The sequence below is a fragment of the Leptosomus discolor genome, chromosome 7 (genome assembly GCF_034619465.1).
Source record: "Leptosomus discolor isolate bLepDis1 chromosome 7, bLepDis1.hap2, whole genome shotgun sequence".
Classification (NCBI taxonomy): Eukaryota; Metazoa; Chordata; class Aves; order Leptosomiformes; family Leptosomidae; genus Leptosomus; species Leptosomus discolor.
In genome coordinates, this window is record NC_141397.1 from 52,545,510 (window position 1) to 52,565,729 (window position 20,220).

A 20,220-nucleotide genomic window follows, 5' to 3' on the forward strand; every position below is an offset into this window, starting at 1 on the left:
TCATTGAAAAGCAGCCCCTCTGAGATCCCTACCATTAACTCGGAGAGTTCAGATTAAGGTGACTTCTGTGAGTAGGGTCTTGTTGAGTCCCTTTAGATTTCCCAGCCCAAGGCAAAGTGGGGTCTGGCTTGCTGAAGCCTCAGGTCATCATATTGCCATAATAAGAGGTGTTCTGTGAGTTGCAAGAAATGAGGCTGTGGCAGACTGCCTTCCATGATGGAGTCTCAGCTGCAAATCAGTGTTGCGCCCTATTCCTTGGTCCTCCAGAGCTCAGGGTTTGGATTGAATTGAGCTACCCTACAGTGCTTGATAGAGTAGGTTCCTCACCCAGGGGTTTATGCTGCTGCATGTGGCCGGATCGTGTTTGTGCTGCTGCTTTGGTGATGGGAATAACCAAGGTTTAGTGCCCTCAGTGGGACTTCGCTAAATGCAGTATTGTGCATAACCTCATAGCTTCTCTCTGCCTTAAGGGGAGTTATTCTAGCTGTGTGTTCTCCATTTTCCAGTTAATGGGGTGAGTTCCTTATTCACCTTAAATAGCAGAATTAAAAGAAAAGGTCATTAAAGGGACAGTGATATTTCTGACAGGAAGCATTTCTCCCAGCATCCCTGCCAGAGCTCTTGCTCTTTTCCTCATAGCACACAGCAGATACCTTCAGCAATGCCTGTGGTGTGAAGGTGAGGGATGTGATTCTGCAGAGCACCTGATTTGGACATGATCCCCTGGCCTTCTTTCTGTGAGTGTGTCCCTGGAGATCAAAGTACGTGTGAGCACCCTGCAACTATCATGTCCTTGGCAAGTCCCAGGAGAGTGAAAGTCGCAGTACAGCTGTACAATAAGACAGGAAGCCCAGCAGCTGATGGTGAACTGATATGACTTTAAGGCTCAGCAGCAGGACAGCTGAAATGAATAATGGCATCATCACATTACGATTTAAGTAGAGACAAGGAGATTAGCAATCAGATCATGATTTAGTTAGCCTCATCTGTGTCAAAGGGCTTGGAAAGTTAAAAGCAGGGCAGGCAGAGCTGGTGAGCTTGGCCTGTGGAAAGGGGAAACAAGCATGATGCCCTTCAGAGGATGTGCCATGAGTTGGTCACTGGATGACTGCTCTAAGAAGGGCCATCAGCTGAGAACTGTGCCTTCACTCTAGGGAAAACCCCTAGCCTGGCAAATGCTGTACACCAGGAACAGAGTCATAGCTTAGCTCTTGCTCCCTGTTACTCTTGTTGGTCTGTTCTGTGCTGTGACTGTGCCTACTGGGGATGATGCTTTCTGGGCATAATCTTCTGGGATTGCTGCATTCGAAGGATTTGAGCTCACTGCATCTGCATAAGAAGAGGGTCCACAGAGCTTTCTCCAGCACCTCTCAGCCCTGAACAGCTGTGTGTGAGCAATCAGAACAGGGTCTTTAAAGTAAGCGTCCTAAAGTATAACAGTATTGCTTATAAAATAAAGGTAAAAATATCCCTTTGCATATTGCATGGGAATCCTGATAGCATGGGGTCTGCACTGGGAATACATACTGTGTGGAAATCTCTTGCATTTAGTCAGTACTTTGGGATCAAGGCAGTCATAACTTTCTTAAATTCATTCTGAAGTACTTGACTTTGTGTTTAGGGAGATGCTAAGTTGGTCCTGAAGTCTTGGCCATGTTAGTTCAGTTCCATTTCTGCAGGGAAAGTTGCCCCTACAGCAGAATAGAAGAGTGTATGGAGGAGCCTGAGCAGGAGGAATAGGTTTATCCCAAGTGTGTAATGCAGTATTACTCCTTTAAAAGTAAGAGGATCTGCGTCCTCCTTGCTATAAAAGGATGAGTTTAGAGAGTAGGTTTGAGTTTTATTCCTAGTAAATTCTGTGAATTATAGAAGGAAAATTCTCATGGTAGGGTTTGTGCTTATCTGTGCTGCATTTTCTTTGTTGTTTTCTTTTTATGGTTTGCTTCTTTCTCTTATTGATTGTAGCCTGGAGCAGTGTCATTGAGGGAACTTTAGACAAATAAAAGTATCAAGATGTGGGCATTTATTTTAATTTTCCCCAAGGGCTCAAATAAGCACTGGGAATATTGCCTGCTGGGAAGAGTTGTTCTCTTTCTTATTGCAAAACTATGAAAAATTCTCAGTCTATTTCATTGTCTTTCTGCTTTCTATTCTGATTTATCAGGGTGTCCCACCATCCTTAATTGACAAGGAGGCCTACTGGTTTTGAGATTTTTTTTTCCTACAAATTCATGTTCTCAGCATGATTGCTGCAGCATAAGGCATAGCAATGCTGGAAGACTGTGATAAAATTGCTCTGTAGATGGAAAGAAGTGGTGCTAAAATATATGATATGATGAAACTAGGGAGTCTCTTGCGTCATGTGCAGAGTTTTTGCCTCTGGGCTAGCAGGAAAAAGCCTTTCCTGTGATTATACAGTTCCCTCTTCAGGTGATAACTCTCTAGTGAGCTTTGGGGAGAAAGACAGGTAAACCCTTGTTCCTTTTTAAAAGCTGCCTTCACCTAAAATTTTGTCTGTAGGCCTCCCAGACACACTTTTGTGTTGTTTGCTGCATGAATGACAAATCCCAATATCCTGCTTTATGCCCAGACATGAGACAGGAGGTTCCCTGGTGGGAAGCAGCCACTCTGCTGGCTGTTGTCACCAGTATAGCTGTTTGTGTGTGATTGCTCCCTTTGCAATCAGTGGACAGATGCAGGTGGTTTCAGGACCCTATGGATCTGACTTGGCTTGCCTGTTGTTTTTTGGGGTGTAAAGGGAGCCCAGTTCAGGTGTGCCAGGTGAGACAAATCACCCATTGCCCGGACAACTCCCTAATCCTCCTGGGCTATGCTCTGTCTTAGAGGAGAGAACTTGGTGCTGGCTGTGCACATCTCTCTGCTGTTTTTGTATTTAGTTTGGGTAGGTACCCAAAGGTGCAGCTGCTCACCAGTGCTTCTCTCCTGTAGAAAGAGACCCAAGGAAATGCAGAAACCAGGGAAGGAGAGATCTGTATGTCTCCAAAGTGCTTTCTGACCCTTTGGCATCTGGAAAAGGCAATTGTTAGCTGGTGCTACAGGGCATCCTAAATAAGTCTGGAGAGCATGGATGCTCCTGCAGAAGAGGATCTGTGCAGTGAGGAGAGACAGGAACACTGCTGCTGTCAGCCTATGTTAGGGCCAGGAAGAATGTGGTGGTTTTGTGTATGGCTGAGAGCTCTCCATTCCATTTGAGTTTTACTTTGAGTTTGAGAGTCAGCCTCAAACTTCAGCAAAACCAGGTCAGGTCAGAAAAAAAAGCATGTGTAAGATAATATTTCTCCTCCAACCTGTCCCTAGGCAGGCACTGACTCAGAAAAGTCTAGCATTATGAAGAAGGCAGTTGGAAAAGCTTGAATCAGACCTGACTGTGTGTCTATGTCAGACGAGTAACAAAAGCGACCCTGGGGCTTTAGCCTGTGTTTTACTATGGTGACACTTACCCTTCTGGCGCAACAGTGTTTGCATCTGTAGCAAATATGCAGGGGGACTCAGAGGATCTTGGGTGCTGTTCTGATAAACTCTAAAAATTACATGAAGCTCCTAATGATGAGCAGATTTGCTCTCTGTTTTACTTAGTAGGCTGTTTAGTAGAAGTGGGAGAGGTTTTCATGTTCCAAAATTATTTTTGTGGTTGAAGTACAATTTGCACCCCAAAGAAGGAAAGGGCATTCTATCCTGTAGAATATCATCTATCAAAATGATCATGCTGTGTCATCTTCCCAAAAAAGGAGAAAAGGTCATGGTTGTTTTATATTCCACTCTTCTTATTCTTGAGGGGCTTTAAGACAAGATCTCCCCCCTTCCCCACCACACAGAAAGCCTTAGGCTGCAGGAGCATCTTAGTCTCTCCTGCTGGGAGCTCTTCCATTTTGTACAGAGTACTTAAATGTTAAAATTTAACCAAAGAGTAAAATTGAGGCTAAGACTCATTCAGGGACTAAAACATAGGTCTCATATCAGAGTGCCTATTAGTGCCTTTACTATTGTGGTATTAGATAAAAGGGAGGAAAGGGACAGGCTCAAGGAGGGTGATGCAGTCATCTGTGCCTGGGAATACAGCTTTTCATTTCCTCTAGCTTTGAAGTGCTTGTTAGAAAAGAAAGTTAAATCAAGCTTTTGCATTCAACAAAATAGGTAATTCATTTTGGTAAGAAGAAAGCAAAACACTTAGCTCAATCCAAGTCTCAATTTGACATATGTTGGCTTGACTGACGTTAGTTCTTAGTAGTTGGACAGTACAATCGTCCTTATTTACTGTCCCAAAGTTGAGTCTTGCTGGGAGAAAGCCTGCCTGCAGTCTACAACAGTCTTGTTGCTATGAAATCACTTTTTTTAAGGCAATATAGAAACCAGCTGGTACTGATTTATTCAGTGGTTTTTCTTGCTATGAAAACTGGCTCTCCCCCTGGCTGGAGGAGGGGTTGCAGAAGCTGAAATCCTTTGCACCTGCAGCCTGTCTGCATCCAGTGTCCCCACTTGCTGTGGGGGGGTTTGCCTGTGCAGAAGCACAGGCTGAGAGTGCCATTCTCAAATGAAAGTTGTACAGTGTGGTGCAAAATCATTAGAGATGGGAGCTCCTAATGGAAACACTTAACACACAACGTGACCGGAGTTATGTAATGACTATGGCTTATTAAACAGCCTCACTAGAGGCATGAAAGACAGAGGCTGATGAGATTTTTGGTATGCTACATTGGATTTTTTCCTGTCTATTGAGTCAGCAATAACTAGGTCTTTTTTATTTACTTTTGGTGGGTGGTCACGCAAAACTACAAACTCCTGTCACACAAGGAAGATCTCTGCCATCCAGCTAGTGTGTCTGTTCATGTGTAGCCAGCTAGCTTGCGTCCCAGAAGCAACGCCCGTGACAAATTGTAAGACTTGTGTGATTAAAACTGAATTTATTTTTGACCATTTAATTTGTGTTTGATCAGTTGGACGGCAGGGAGACAGGCGGTAATGCTGCATCTCTGTCATGTGAAGTTCAAATTGTTTCTGCTTTTTTTTGTTTTCCTCTTCAGCACAGGTATAAAATGTTACGGAGGCGATAGGGAAGCCCCTAACCAGTCCATAGCTGGCTCATGATGTACAGGCGCTGGGAAAGGACCCTACTAGAGACAAAGAGTGATTCTCATCTACCAGAGTGTATGGCACATGTTTTGGGAGGGAGGAACATGAGGTATTTTAAAACAGAGGCAGTTTAAGGTACCCATAAATGCTTCGGAGGTCATTTTTGGAGGTGTCTTGCATCTGTTCCTTTTAAGGATTTTGCTGTTCGAGTCCCACACAGTTGGACTAATGCAGCCTGATTCAGCAGTTGGTTACTTTGGTTTTACACCACTAATACCAGTGACTTAAATAGATTTTCGTTGGCATAAAACAAACTGTATGATACTAAATCAACCATACAGAAAGCAAGGTAGTTGGCTCCACAGGCAGAATAATAAACAATAAGCAAATTCTTTGCAACGCTGCTAGCAAATATTCTTCTGAACGTCTGGCATATTCAGAATACATAAGCTGTCTAAAGACTTTCATTTGGTAGGCAACTTTCAGTGAAGTGATGTTCCATAAATCTGTTTCTTTCTGCTGCACCAACTATGCATTGCATTTTACCTGCTCATCTGATCTCAGTTTTATTTGCCTGTACATCTATGTACATATAAATATTTTACAACCCCGCTTGAAAGGAATCACAGAAAGCTGTCTTATCTGCCAAGCACTTCGACATTTACTCAGGCCTTAATGGGGGCCAAGCAAATTTGGTCTCTTGCTACTTGGTGTATCTAATAATAATTATTATTTTTTTTGCAGAACCCCAGCTGAAAGGAATTGTGACAAGGTTATTCAGCCAGCAGGAATACTTCCTGCAGATGCACCCAGATGGTACAATTGATGGGACCAAGGACGAAAACAGTGACTACAGTAAGAAAAATTAGCCTGTTTTGCAAGCCAATTACAATCAAATGCATCACCTAGTGGGTCTCGCTTGTGCAGCTTTATTTTTGAAAGGATCAAATTAAGAAGCCAGTTGGTTTTTGCACTTTTTTTCTATCTGTCCTTCCCCTTTAAATATTGCCTGTATAATTTCATATGTTTCCTTTCCGATCTTCTTCCCTCCTGCCCCGATTCTGTAACTGCCATCTGGGTGGGGTGGAGAATAAAACCCATGATTTGAATTGCTGCCAGAAGAGAAAGGAGATTATATTTATACACATGCCACGTGGGTAGAGGATATGGGGAATTCTCTCTCCAAGGAGAAGAGGAGAAAATTGTTTTCACTGTTATCCTGAAAAATTCAGCAAGCATTGGGAATTTCTAGGCTGGAGAAAACCAGCTGTTCACTAAAGTCTAGTGCTTTGAGGCTACTGTAAAGGTTGAGGGTATTGAATGACCTTTCCAAAAATCATCTTCCAAAACCCTATCCAACAAAGGACAGCACAGTGCAGCAAAGCCATGCAGGCTTAAAAGTTATGCTCATGTGCAGGAGCCATATTGGTTTAAACAAGTGCAAAGCAGCAGTCAATCTTCATTTTGCAAAAGAAATAGTTTTGTCAATGCCAAGGTCCTCAAAAGGTTAAAAAAGGTGAAGGATATTTTCTACAGCATATACATTTTATAAGTGTCAAATTGATGCTTCTGAGTGGGCAGTAATAAGCTCAGATCCTTGATAGCACAAACTGCATCAACAGAGTAGGACTCAAGTCTTGATTTGTGTCATCTTATGTTGGTTTGAAGCTTACTGTGCCACTGCTGAAGGGACATCGTATCTAGCCTGTCCAGCATGGAAGGTGTCTTCCCAGTCATTACTAGAGATGAAGAGAAGTTCATCTGCGTGGTAGGATTGACGGAAGCAAGCTTCATGTACTTTGTGAAAGGAGGAACCTACTTAATTTGGGGACAAATCTTCTAACTCAAAGAAGCTCCTAGCTGGATTGAAGGTGCTGTTCCTTCAGGAAGGAGGGCCTGGGCTGCGGGTGAGGGGTATTTGCAGTAGTGCAGCACATGTAGCAGGGCACTGACGTTGTCCCATGAAGCTGCGTTTGGACAAGGGTGCAAGGTGGCTGCAGCGCCAAGTCCATGGTGATTGCCGCATCAGGCTGGCAGAGTGCCATGGCAGGAGCATTGTGTATGGTGGGACCGCTTTGCTGCAGCCAGCTCAGGGATGGGGTCCATGCATGAGAGAGGAGTGTTGGGGAGATGGCAACTGAAATTGTGGGAGGCTGGCAAAGCCCTTGTGAAATTACCCGAGGCTGTATTCACCAGAAACTTGGCCTGTAGCAGGTGCAAGTGTCAGGTTTTAGTCCCCTTTTTCACATGCTGGTGTGAACAAATGAAATGCCACAAATTACAATGACACAGCTTCTAATTTGTTAGAGCAGGAGAATCTGTGAACCTACACACACACGCTTTTACTCAGCAAGAGACTGAGCAGGTCTCTTCCTCCAAGAAGAGTCTGGCCTTGTGTTTTTCTCAGGCAGACACCAACACATGGGATGAGTTCAGTGGGTGAGTAATGACCCAGTGTTGGGTTGTATTAGCTGCTTTTTCTTAAAGAAAGAAGATACAGGGTGTTCTCAATCTGCAGAAAATCCCATTGGAGGCCTATTTGTCAATGACATGGGAAGAGCTGCTAGAGATGTCAGGGATTCATTACTCTCATCTATCAGTGAGGACTGAACAACAAAGTAATGGGCTTAAATAGAAGCAGGGATGAATTTAGGTAAACAGCAAAGGAGAATAAAATGTAAGAGCAATTCTGCAATATTTCAGGCTGGCAGGGGAGATGAGGGAAGCTGCTGCTGGCTGCACCTTGGTGGGTGTGGAGGAACCTCCTGCGTCCCCATGACTGAGGCTGGGCCCCAGTTGCTCACACAGCTTTTGCATATCCCATTAGAAATGTTAGAGATCAGTTTGGAAAGGTGCTGAGTGCTTGAGCCACTTCCACCCAGTTGTCTTAATTGGAACTAGATGGGCTGAAGGACATGTCTAGAGTATAATTTTATCTGGTGAGATGGAAACCTTGGCAGATTGGTGGCACAGGAGGCATCTAGCTGAAGTGTGCCAAGCCACTTGCTCAAAGTCATGGGATATGTTGGAAAGTTGAGTGAAGATTTTGAGAGAAGATTGAAGCCAAAGAATTACCCATCCCCTGATCTCAGAGGATATCAAAAGAGGAAAAAATCCAACCTGGTAATATTTGGCTCCTGAAAATTAAATGAAGACTGTGCGTTATTCAGTTTTGTTTAACTTTTTACCACACGCTCTCCTTTATAAATCTTCAGTTTGAGTCAACATTTTATATTATACAAAGCTTTCAGTTATAGCTTCAAAACAAAATCACATTTTTCGCTTTGGAAGTGCCAAAATAAAGCATATTATTTTTTTTTCTGTTCCTCCAAACATCTCAATTTTTGACCAGAAAAAAATTGTCTAAGTGAACTGCTTACAGATTTACTTCACTGATATTTTCTGTTTTAAAATACTTCTCCATAAGATTCCTGACTAGCCAGCTGGAAGTCTGTGCAGTATTTTTGTGTGAGGGCAAAACTCAAAGACTAGATAAATAATACTTTCCTGTCCCTGGAGAATGATTGGTTAACTCACATCCACTGGCAGAGAAGGGCGATCTTGATGGCCACAGCAGGATCCTTCCCACCCTGGATGACCACCTGTTCTCCATGCAGAAGCTATCTTAGCACAATTAAATACATGGTGAACACCATGTTCCATACATTGCTCTGTGTTCTGTAGCCATACGCTGATTATTCAAATTAGCATTATGAAAGGAAGCTTAATTTTCATGGACTACATTAGGTTGGTTTACTCTGGCAAAATAAATGTTTAAAATGAGACACGACATGTCCCTCAGATATGTCTGATGCAATTAAAAGTTCTAATAAAAATCCAGTTATTTATATAGGAAGAACTGCTAATATTTAAGCAATTTTTAAATTAATTATCTGGTGCCCATTTTATGTGTGTTCTTGAGAGGCTGATGGCATTTATTTTCCACCTCCTCTCACTTAAAGAAAAAGAAAACCCCAGAAGCCAAGTTCTAATGGCATTTGAATGGGCATCCAGCCAGCTTCCCGCGAAATAGCACTTGGGACATCTGTTCCTTATACCATGCAGTTAAAGGAATGCCATCTTAATATAAGCAAGAAGACAGATTCTCTGCCTACTTGCATTGGATATATGAAGAATTTTCTTTTAATCGAAGTGCTGTTTCATGGTGTACAAGGTCCTTATTTGTGTTCTTAGTAATGTTATATATGAACTAGAATTTGGGGCAGTATCTTTTCCTTCTAACTCCAGTGATCTCAAATGGTCTTTCAGGACTTACTGTTGCTGTCAGTGCTTGCATCATTATTGCTCTTTCCTGAGTAATGCCCCTTCTTCATGACAGCGGCTGGACTTCTTTGTTTGCCAGCATAATCCTGTTGCGTGCCTGAAAAGCCTTAGTAAATGGACAATACATGAAGGATAGGTCAACTGTACTGACCAGGTGGAAATAGCCCAGCATATCTAGGATATTGTTTGGGTCTTTTCAGCCAGAAATATAGAGTCATAAAATCATTGGGTTGGAAAAGACCTCTAAGATCATCAAGTCCAACTGTCAATCCAACACCACCATGCCCACTAAACCATGTCCCAAAGTGCTACATCTACATGTTTCTTGAACACTTCCAGGGATGGTGACTCCACCACTTCCCTGGGCAGCCTGTTCCAGTGCTTGACCACTCTTTCAGTAAAGAAATTTTTCGTAATGTCTAATCTAAACCTCCCCTGGTGCAACTTGAGGCCATTTCCTCTTGTCCTATTGCTAGTTACTTGGGAGAAGAGACTGACCCCCACCTTACTGCAACCTCCTTTCCAGCAGTTGCAGAGAGCAGTAAGGTCTCCCCTCAGCCTCTTCTTCTCCAGACTAAACAACCCCAGCTCCCTCAGCCGCTCCTCATAAGACCTGTTCTCCAGACCCTTCACCAGGTTCATTGCCCTTCTCTGGACACGGTCCAGCACCTCAATGTCCTTCTTGCAGTGAGGGCCCCAAAACTGCACACAGTATTTGAGGTGCGGCCTCACCAGTGCCGAGCACAGGGGGACGATCACTTCCCTACTCCTGGTGGCCCCAGTATTTCTAATATAAAAAGATTAAGACTGGAGAAACCTCTGGAGGTCTCCAGGCCCACATCCTAATTGGAGCTGGGTTATCTTCAGCTGCACAGAGCCTTGCCTAGTTATTTCAAGTGTCTCCTGGAATGAGCTATTCCATAGCTTCATAACCTCTTTGGTTCCAGTGCTGCACTATTCTCATTTTAATGAATTTTCTCTATATCCAGTCATGCTTATTTCTGAGGCTTTTGTCTAATGCCTCTTGCCCTTTCATTGTGTTCCTCTGGGAAAAGCCAGTCTCTGGCTTTCCCTTCTTTGAGCTAAGCAAACCCAGTTCCCTCAGTTTCTTTTCTCATACGTGTTGCACCACAGCCTCTTGATCATCTTAGCAGCCTTCCTTATTCCCCTCAGGATCTTAAACCTCCCCATCTCATGGTGCACCAAGGCTGCTGTTACCTATTGCATCCTTCATTAGTTCTTCCTTAGTCATGTGCAGCACAAATGTATTGCTCCAGAACAAATCAACTGGTATAAATTAGTTTAGCTCCTCTGACATAGTACTGCTAAAATCAACTAAGCATATGGACGACATCTTATATGACACATCTTGCCTTATTCTTCATTTCTGTAAGTATATGTTCAGATTTAAAAACATGTTATGGAGCTGATAAACTGCCATAACATTAACAGTGAACAATGTACTGTTTAGGACTGGAGCATGCTAAAAGTAGTATCATCAATAAGCAGGGTCAGGTGTAAATACTGATGGTTGAAAATAGTAAGATGTAGTGAAGGAAAATAGGCAGAAATATTAAATGTCTTAATTTTTTTTTTCTTTTCTGCCCATGAAGTACAAGAGCACGTCTATTCCATGCAGTTGCAGATGGCATAGAAAATGTACCTTTTTGCAGTAGAGTTTTGAAAACGTATGTTAAATTTTCTGTCTTTCACATCAGCACATCCTGTGTCCAGTCCTGCTCTACTGCAACTAGTCCTCTTCCCCATCTAAATGTGTTCTTTCATGTTAACCAGATATTTTTTTTTCCTGACAAAAAATGAGACATACTGGTTTTGAGGCTGGTTGAGGGTTCCCCCGCCGCCCCCCGCACACCCCACACTCCCCCCCATTTTTACATTCTTACAATAAAGCTTATAAGCTTTTAAATCTGATCTAAACCAAGATGAAATATTCATTTGGAAGCATGATAACAAAAGGCTTCAACTTCTTTGAAAGTATTCCTAGATTTGAGTGCGGAAACAGCTCTGAGAATTTACAGAGTCTTGATTGATGCAAACCACTCTATTAAAAGAGGAAGACATTTGCTTGCTAAAACTTCTTTGGCTGCCAGTTACCTATGTGAGATGCATGTCCTCCTGCTTCCCTGCCCACTTGATCCCCTGCTCTGCAGCATGTTGCAGGAGATGCTCTGCCATGCCTCCAAGCCATGATTGCAGGTGTTGCTACCATGGTCTGCAGCAGGGTGCCAGGCAGCTTGGAAACTGGCAGTGGCCTTACTGCTGTAACACAAGAGCACAACAGGATTGCTCCTGTACTCCCTTAGCACGTATAGGTGGAAAGAGAGAAATTTGGAGACATGTGAGTGCTTCCAAGTGGAACTTCTCACCCACTAATTCTGGGTATTAACACCTTGCTGCCTAATGAATGCTTTGAATGGTCTGTCACAAGTTTTCTATGGAAGACAAATTGGCTGTAGCGAGTGAATGATGATGCCCATTTTGTTTCATTATTAGCAGTAAAATGCTCCATTTTTCAGTGGGGGGGAAATTAGGGAAGGGGAATTGCTTATAAATATAGACTTGTTAATTGCAGAGTGGTTTAGACCTTCATGGTAGTGAGAAAGTGATAGAAGTATAAGCTTGCTTTGGTTAGTGAGCTTTTCAATGCTAAACTGCACTATAATGCAGCTCTATAATGCTGAGTAGCTACACTGGGGTGTGTTTGTCTTGTCTGGGGACAGTGTCAGAGTAGCACTGGCCTTGACTCCTGTTGTTCACAGACTAATACCTAGGCTGGACTTCATTTGCCATATGCATCTGTGGCATCCTCCCACAAAATCACAAATACAGGCAACTGTTTTTGGTAAGACTTCAGCACATGCTTTGATATTTTACTGAATATGGTGTTTAAAAGCATGAAAAGGGGCTGAAAAGTAGCTTTCTTTTCACCAGACTAGAGGTGCCTCCATTTTAGGCAGCTCACCAATGGGAGTCATCCAGTCTCCTTTGGGAACTGACTGAGAAAAAAGGGCATTCATGAGGAGCTGGCACTCATTAATCCCTTTTTGGAGACAACCCTGAAACCAGCTCAGCCAAGACACCTGTTAGATATCTTGAGCAAAGTGACTTTCTGTCTCCTGTGCTTTTTTCAGGTTTTACTTCTGAAAAGGTATCCCCCTCTGACATTTAAGCAAATCCATCAAGAGTTCAGGTCAAATGTAACCAGTTACGTTTTGCATACCCTTTGGGCTCTACTTTTTCTCTTAGAAATTGTGCAAATCCTGGGACTTTGGTTCAGACTACAAAGTCTGAACTGCAAGGAAAGAATCAAGCCACAGTTTCAGATTTTGTTTTTTCCCTCCTTTCTCTCCATGTTGGCTATAAATGTTTGGTTTTTTCTTTTGGAAAGGAATCCAAACACACTTCTGTCTCCCCCCCTGTGCAGTAATTCACAGGCTGTACATGAGGGAGTTTTTTAGGAATCATCTTGTGGTTGAGTTAAATCCATGCCTGGCACATGCACATCTAACCAGTCACATGGGGTGTTGATGTTGAGCTGGACTTGATTCCCTCCTGTCATACCAGGGTTAACACTAGCCTGGCCTGAGGAGCTATGGCATTTTGAATAGGCCATTTCAGCAAAAACTGCTTTATCCTTCAGGGCTGATGTTGAATCAGCAGATGTCCATCTCCTAGGGAAGGAGAGGCTGGGAGATGGCACAGTGAGGAGGAGGACTGTTTCTCCTACAACTGTTATGCTCCAACACGCTCCAATGTGATGTGTCAGGCATAACGCTTTGTAAACGATCTATAAAATGAATCAGCTAAAGGATGATGTCCTTAACGGTCAGCTGGAAAATGGGAATGCTTCACTGTGGCTCTGACACTCCATCTTTCCTCTGCACTTTGCCCGTTCACAGGTCTCCCCAGGCTAATTTGAACACCTCAAATGTCTTGAGAAGTTTCAAGCAGGCTTTTGCAAATAAGTGAGTGTGTTAAAAAGCCATGGGAAATGCTTCATGAATGTGGAAGGGGCAGTCTGACTTCATGACTAGGGAACCAGAAAAAATATTCTTGTTTCAGGGCAGTTGTGCGGGAAGAGACCTTGAGTGAAGTATTTCCATTGCATTTGTGCTCATGTTTCTGCCCAACCTAGTGCCCATCTTTGCATATCCTGAGGTCCCTGGGACTCTTTGCAAGCTGAAGCACAAGGGATCCTACAACATCTGGATACTCTTGTCCTATAAATCTCAGTGGAAACAAAGCCATGCTAATGCCTCAGTGCGCAGTCTATCAATGCTGACAGTCCTCTCCTGTTTGAGCCCATTCTGTTAGAAACATAGCAAAAGCCTGACAGTACATTAACGTATAGGCTCATGGGAGACGTCTTTAAATGAGATACAGGGTCTACTTGGAATCAAGCAATAAAGTAAGTAATTGGGAGGAACTGGTTGTAACGCTTTAATCAATAAGATTGCAGTAAAATTGAGTATTGAAAGATCTCGTCCTCTTCCATCCTATCTAGTGCTGCTTCTGAGTGAAGAGCAGTGCTCAGGTCCTGGAGTGCAGCACTATCTCTTCCTGAGTTTCTTCATTCCCTTGACAGCAGGGATCACACAGGCAGACACACAGTCAAGTTAACTTGCATCCTTCTGGCTGCGGTCACTGTATACTCTTTCAGCATATGGCAAATGCAAGAAAGTGTGACTAGGCCTAAATCTGTTTCAGGGTGAACTAAAGTAAGTTGTGTTGTTGCATTTGCCACGGACAAAGATGTACTTGTGCAGTTACCGCAGCTCAGCTGGCCCACAGAAAGCCGTTGAGATGCACAGAATGTACGTATGAGCCCTTGGCATTGCAAAGGCAGTGACCAGACCAATGGGTGTGTTAAGGCTTCTGGGAGGCAGCCACATTCAGTACTTTCTAAAATTTCCTTTCAACATTGGCCTCATGGCTGCAGACCTTTCCTGTTGCTGGAAGCAGGACTTTAGATTCTAGTTCAGTATCTTTCGTTAAGAGTCAGGAGTGGGGTGGGCTGGCCCTGGAGCAAAAGCAGCAGTGGCCACGCAGGGTGATCTCTGTAACCTTTGCTTTTCTTTTCCTTCTGCAGCCCTTTTCAATCTAATTCCTGTGGGTCTTCGTGTGGTGGCAATCCAAGGGGTGAAGGCAGGTTTGTACGTTGCCATGAACGCTGAGGGATATCTCTACAGCTCAGTAAGTACTTTGCACTGTTTGGTTCCTGGAATGGTTTGGTTTTGTAGGCAGGAGGGAAGAGACTGCATTGGGACTTGCAGCTTTTTCTGAAAATGGTCACGTATCAGCAAACTTTTAAAAGCAGGAACAGGGGGAGCTGCTGCAAGGCCATGCAATATTCACTTTAAAGTGTCTCCACAGAGATTTGTGGCAGTATTTCCTGACCTGTGAAGATACACTTTGTGTTCCTTTGAGTGGTTACTTAATGTAGGTCACGTTGTAGAGGAGGCTGTGTGGTTGGCTGGTTATATTCTGGTTTCACATTTGTGAAATGGCATGGACTGAAAGGAGTTGCTTCTGAATTGTGCCCACATAACTGATCATAGGTGGTACCCCAATGGGTCATAGTCTGCTTTTGACTTCAGTGTAAATCCACAGCAATACCCTGACTTCACTAAAATGGATCTGGAATATTCTGTTGGCAGAGTGTTTCAGCGGAGCTGAATTTACCTGTATTTGTGTCGTCTTTTTAATGCACATAAAAGATAAGTGAGGCATTTTTTACTGAGTAATTCCCCTATAACTTTCTTAGATGGCATGAAAGGGCATGAGGTTATTCATAAGATTCTCATTTGAAGCAAGTAATTGATTTTCACAGCAAATAATTGATTCAGTGATTTATTAAATATGGCAGCCCTTTGCCAGAATTTTTTATGCTTCAAATAACTTTGCTCTAGTTCTACATAGTAAAAAGTGATAGTTAATAATACACTTCTCATTTCTGTAGTTATGATACCTTTAAAGTGTATAGCTGAGATTCTAATCTCATCTGCCTTTGTGTAAATTTACAGTGCAGCGATTCTGCTCTTGGCTAGGCATTCACTTTTGCTTTAAAAGTGTATGTGAGAATGGTGATGGTACCACTGAAAGGACAACAGTTTGAGTTGCTCCTATGCAATGTTTCCTAACCCTTACCATCCATCTTCATTCCTGGTCAGTTTTAAACAGCTCATGTGGTTGGGATTTCCCCCTTTCCCTCAGGAGGTAACAAAGCTCTGTCTCCCCAGCGGCTCAGGGTAGAAAACAGCAAGTAGATGTGTTAGTATGCCTGGCGAGATAGGTCTCAAAACTGGCTGCTTGTCAAGAAGAGACAGAGAGATCAATCTGGATCTCTGTGGATGCCAGACGCTTCCTGTTCTTTCATAGCCCAGTAAACATAAATGACTGCTTCTAAATAAATTACATCAGTTTACTAACAATGAAAACTTCCTTTTTTTGTAAAGCTATCAGAGTCCTAAAGGTAATACCAAGCATAGTGTGGTACTGCATTACCATGCATGCTTCCCTCTAGGCACATAGGGGGGTCAGGACTGGTGTTTTGCCCTCTTTTTGTGAAGTGATGGGCGTAAAGGGTCCTGGCCTGGCTCTGAGGCAACCTGTACCACCAGTGCCCTGTAAATGAGGACTGCAGGAAAGCAGTGTGTGTCAGAGAGCCACATTCAGCCTGGATGGGGTCTTTTTGGAGGAATTGAGGGGTCAGCATTTTCTGAACAAATAGTGCAAGGGAGGGAAAGATGTGGAGCTCAGGCAACAGAAGAAATGGAGAGTTGGAAACATGATGTTTGACAGCTGAGAGATTAGAGACGATGCAGAGGAAAAGTATCTCTTGCTAGTGATAGTGAGAAGATACAAACGGTGGTGGGCAGCAGGAGGACCATGTGTCCAGGAAACACATCTGCTAGTCACATGAAGTGTCCTAAAAGGCACCAGATCATACACGTACTCAGACGAGTGTGGTTTAATGGGGCCTGCTTATTCCCAGCAAGTGTGCCTGTTTTAAGGTTAATCAGGGAAGGCTAAGGATGCACTGTGATGGCCAGTGGTTAATGAGGTGGACCTCATCACATGCCACAATTTGATGGCATTCAGCTCTGTCTGAACTAGTAAGAGTTAAACCATTCATTTTATCAACATGGTCCAGGGTTTCTGCTTGCAGTAAATGAATGCTACTGGCCCATCTCTACTCCAGGGAGATGGAACTTGCTGGACATTCTTTTCTTGTATTGAGTGGTAGCTCTGTCTTTGTCTTACAGCAGTAAATCAATGAATTCACTGTGCTTTGGAGCAGACCCCAAGGCAAGAAAAAAAAAATTGGGGACAAAGCCTGTTAGGAGCATGGGGCGTGGGTCAAGCCACTCAATAGCATCAAAGACAACAGATGAGACCAGGGTTCTATAAGAGAACTGGATATGGCTGAGAAGAGCTCAGCCTTCTCAAGCAGTCTTTTGGATGGTGCAGCTTTCCTTGTGGGGCCAGGATCCCACTCCAAGCCAACATTTGGCACGGCTGTGTCAGTCTCAGTCTCGAAGACTGTGCTGGGCAATTGCTTTGGCAGGATTTCACAGTCTGTTCCTTTCTGGGGCAGGCAGGGTCTTTGGCTGTGCCGCCTGGACCTGATTGCTGCCCACGCCAAAGGACACATTGTCCCTGTTCCTATGCTTAGCAGACCCTAAACTACAGCTTTTGCTGTGTCTCAGGCCAGTTTCCTTTGGTATTGTGCATGTACCTATTTTTTTCACTAGCCTTTTCTGAGGGATTTCTGAAAAAATGGGTCAATGTTCCCCATAGATAGTGTTCACTCATGCAGATCCACTGATAAATGAACTTTTTCTGCTGCTTGGCTGCCTCTCCTGCTGTCTTTCCCAGGCCTAGCTCTGCTAGGACTTCTTATAACACCCTCAAGCCCAGGACTGTTTTCGGATAAAATGCAATGGTCCAGGCATATGTGGTTTTTTGGTTTTATTTTTTTTCTCCTCTCGAGCCCAGGATTATGGCTGTAACTGAACACATCATCACTGTGGGTTTGTTTTGGTTTTGTTTGGTGGGGGTTTTTTTGGGTGATATTTAATCTGTGTGCGTCAGCTGAGACCTTGGCTGACATCCGCTGCCCTGGATCAAACCAGAGGCTATAATCAGCCTGGCCTCAGAGATGGCTTGTGCCAGCTTCTTCTGAGTTTGGGCCAACAGGCTCTGGAATGAATGGATTTAGAATAACCAGCCCTTGGAAAAAGTCTTCATCATGCTGATCAGTACAAACGCACGGGTGAGTGGAGTCCTCTAAAGCCAGACTTGTTGAGAAGGCTCTTTGCAGAAACATGCAAGACCCTCTATGTGCGCAACCATGTTGATACCTTTAGCAGTGAGTTTCCTCATCTCTTCTGTTCAGTTAGGGATGATAGGGACAGCGTGGGGCTGAGTTGCTGGGTTGAAGCCAACCATAGATCCCTAGCCAGCTTCAGAGGCCTAAATGCGTTAGATGCCAAAGCCTCTTTGCTTGGGAAGCAGCTGTTTGTGATTTTGTGCATTGTTTACTAACACTAGATACCTGGTGTTTTTTTTTTTCCAAACTAGCTTATTGCTACCTCTGAGGTCTGCTGGGGAATTGAGTGCTTAGTAGGCAATAAAATCAGGTCTTGCTCTGAGGCATCTGGCTTTGCAGACAGTAGCATGCAAGACACTGTCTTCATAGCAAGCTTGCGGAGTCATTGGTGTATTGCCATTTGATTTCTTGTAATGCAGAGCAGATGTAGATTCCCAGATGGTGCATGAAGGTTTTCATCAGCACCTGCTCTGGGGACTGACATGACTCTCCCGAGGATCCACTGTTAGCATTTTATGCTGAAGTGAAAATATACAGAATGAATGAAGGGCATGAATTACTTGTATTGTCTTAGCACTTGGGAAGCTGAGACCAAAGGCTCATTGTTGCAGGGGGGAGGGAAACGCAGAATAAAGAGGTACATCCTGCTCCAGTGAGTTTACAGCCTAATTGTAACAGGAAAAGACACAGAACATGCTCTCCTGTCTCTGTCTGGAGTTAATAGTTCCACCACCAAATTAATTCCTACTGCTGTACAGCCTTTCTCTGTGAAGTTTTTCTCCCTGGTGCCCAGCTTTCTCTCCGTTATTGCTGCTGCAACAACTCACAGGGGCATGGGGAAGGGCATGCCTGTGAATTGTTTTGCCTGAGAGGCAAACCTGCTTCTTCTGGAGCAGATGCTCATCATGGGGCTGTAGAGCTTCCACAGGCCCACCCAATCACTCGAAGTACACTGAACTTGCAGCTCTCAATATGATGATATGTATAATTCAGTGGTGTTACAGCTGGGATTGGTTTTGCCCCAAGTGCATAACACTTCTCGTCTAAAATGTACTGCTCTCAGATATTCCTTGTTGTTTAACTCGGAGTTCTAATTATTTTTGAAATGGCAAATCGTGATACATAATTTATTGGAAAGATTGAGAAAACCCTAGCAGAGATACAGAGGAAAAAAAATGGGTCGCTTACGAGAGCTCAATATGATTTTACAGTATAAACCTGTGAGTTTGAAATGCTGAAATTAGAACTTGAATCACTTCAAAGATTCCTGCTAATAAGGCAATGATTATGCACAATAAAAAAAGAATCTAAATAGCATTGAAAAAACCCAAGTCACTTTAAGATCTCAGTGTGTCTTTGCATTCTCTTTTTCTCTGCTTTTTTTTCCTCCTGCTCCATCATTTTGCATAATAAACATGTCTTGCATAATAATAAACAAGCATCTGGGGAAGTGTGTATATTAACTGTATTTCTTAATCTGCTTGCAATGCTGTAACTATTTTGCTACAACTCCTCTAGGGTTGCTGCACTCTTATTTACATCATTTCAAGGTCAGGGGCTGGAATCAATAATGCTGTATTCTTTCCCCTAATAGGCTTGGGGTGATAAACCTGCTCCTGCCAATGCCATGTCTTTAATTCCTATTTGACCTCCAGTGGTGCTAGTTGATTTTGTCAGAAGTACAGGAATGCCAGGCAGGTATCCTGGACATCTCCCTTTAGCAATCTTTGCAAGCAAGCACACTTGCTGGGGTGATTCCCTAGCTTACATGCCTCATTAGGGAGCCAGGTCAGTGGAGAGAGAGAGAAATGTCTCCAAAGGCAAAGCACAGCAGAAGCCAAATGTAATGTGCTTTTAATTTCCCTCCAGAGTATCTGCTCTTCTTCACTGGCTGTTTAAAGGGGCTCGCTGAATGAAGGCATTAACTGGGAGATGTTAAAACTCCTCCTGTACCCTGGCTTATTCATAAATATGAAGGGAACAAAATGGATGCTCAGGGAAGCAGCTGTGCTGAGGAGAGTCAGCCCCTGGGAGCAGATTCCTGCCTTGCATCAAATGTTCCTAAAATACAGCTCCTGGCGAGCACCCTAGCATGCCACCCTTGTAGCATGGAAACTTGTAAACACGGCTGTCAATAGCGAAGTGGTGCCATTTCCCTCTGTGAGGTGCTGCCACCCATGTTGCTCTGCTTGGCTCTCAGGAGCTTTTCAGTGGTCCAGCTTTCCTTTCACCCCAGCAGAGTGAGCTTCTTCCATCCCATGTGTGACTGGTGCAAGTCAGGCAGTACCAGTGCTGGTCCACACTGTCTCAGGGGTTAGTCAGGATGTTGTAAAAGCTAGAACTGGGTACGACCTCGCTTGGCAGGACTGCCTGGACTGCTCATCGGATGAGGAGATCTGGGACAGTGCAATACTGTGGCATTTGGGGGGCAGGTTTCCCATCTGTCATCCTGTTGAGGGACTTGTATTCCCTGAATTTTCTTAGCACAGCAC

The 20,220-nt window shown here is 43.7% G+C and overlaps 1 protein-coding gene across 1 annotated transcript in view; it reads left to right on the forward strand.

The window, feature by feature from the left end:
• Window positions 1–20,220, forward strand: part of FGF12 (fibroblast growth factor 12) — a 107,040-nt gene that overhangs the window by 16,441 nt on the left and 70,379 nt on the right. The window contains exons 2-3 of the mRNA XM_086467870.1: window positions 5,836–5,946; window positions 14,486–14,589. Of these exons, the coding sequence (XP_086323996.1) occupies window positions 5,836–5,946; window positions 14,486–14,589 (215 nt within the window). The remainder of the gene's footprint in view (window positions 1–5,835; window positions 5,947–14,485; window positions 14,590–20,220) is intronic.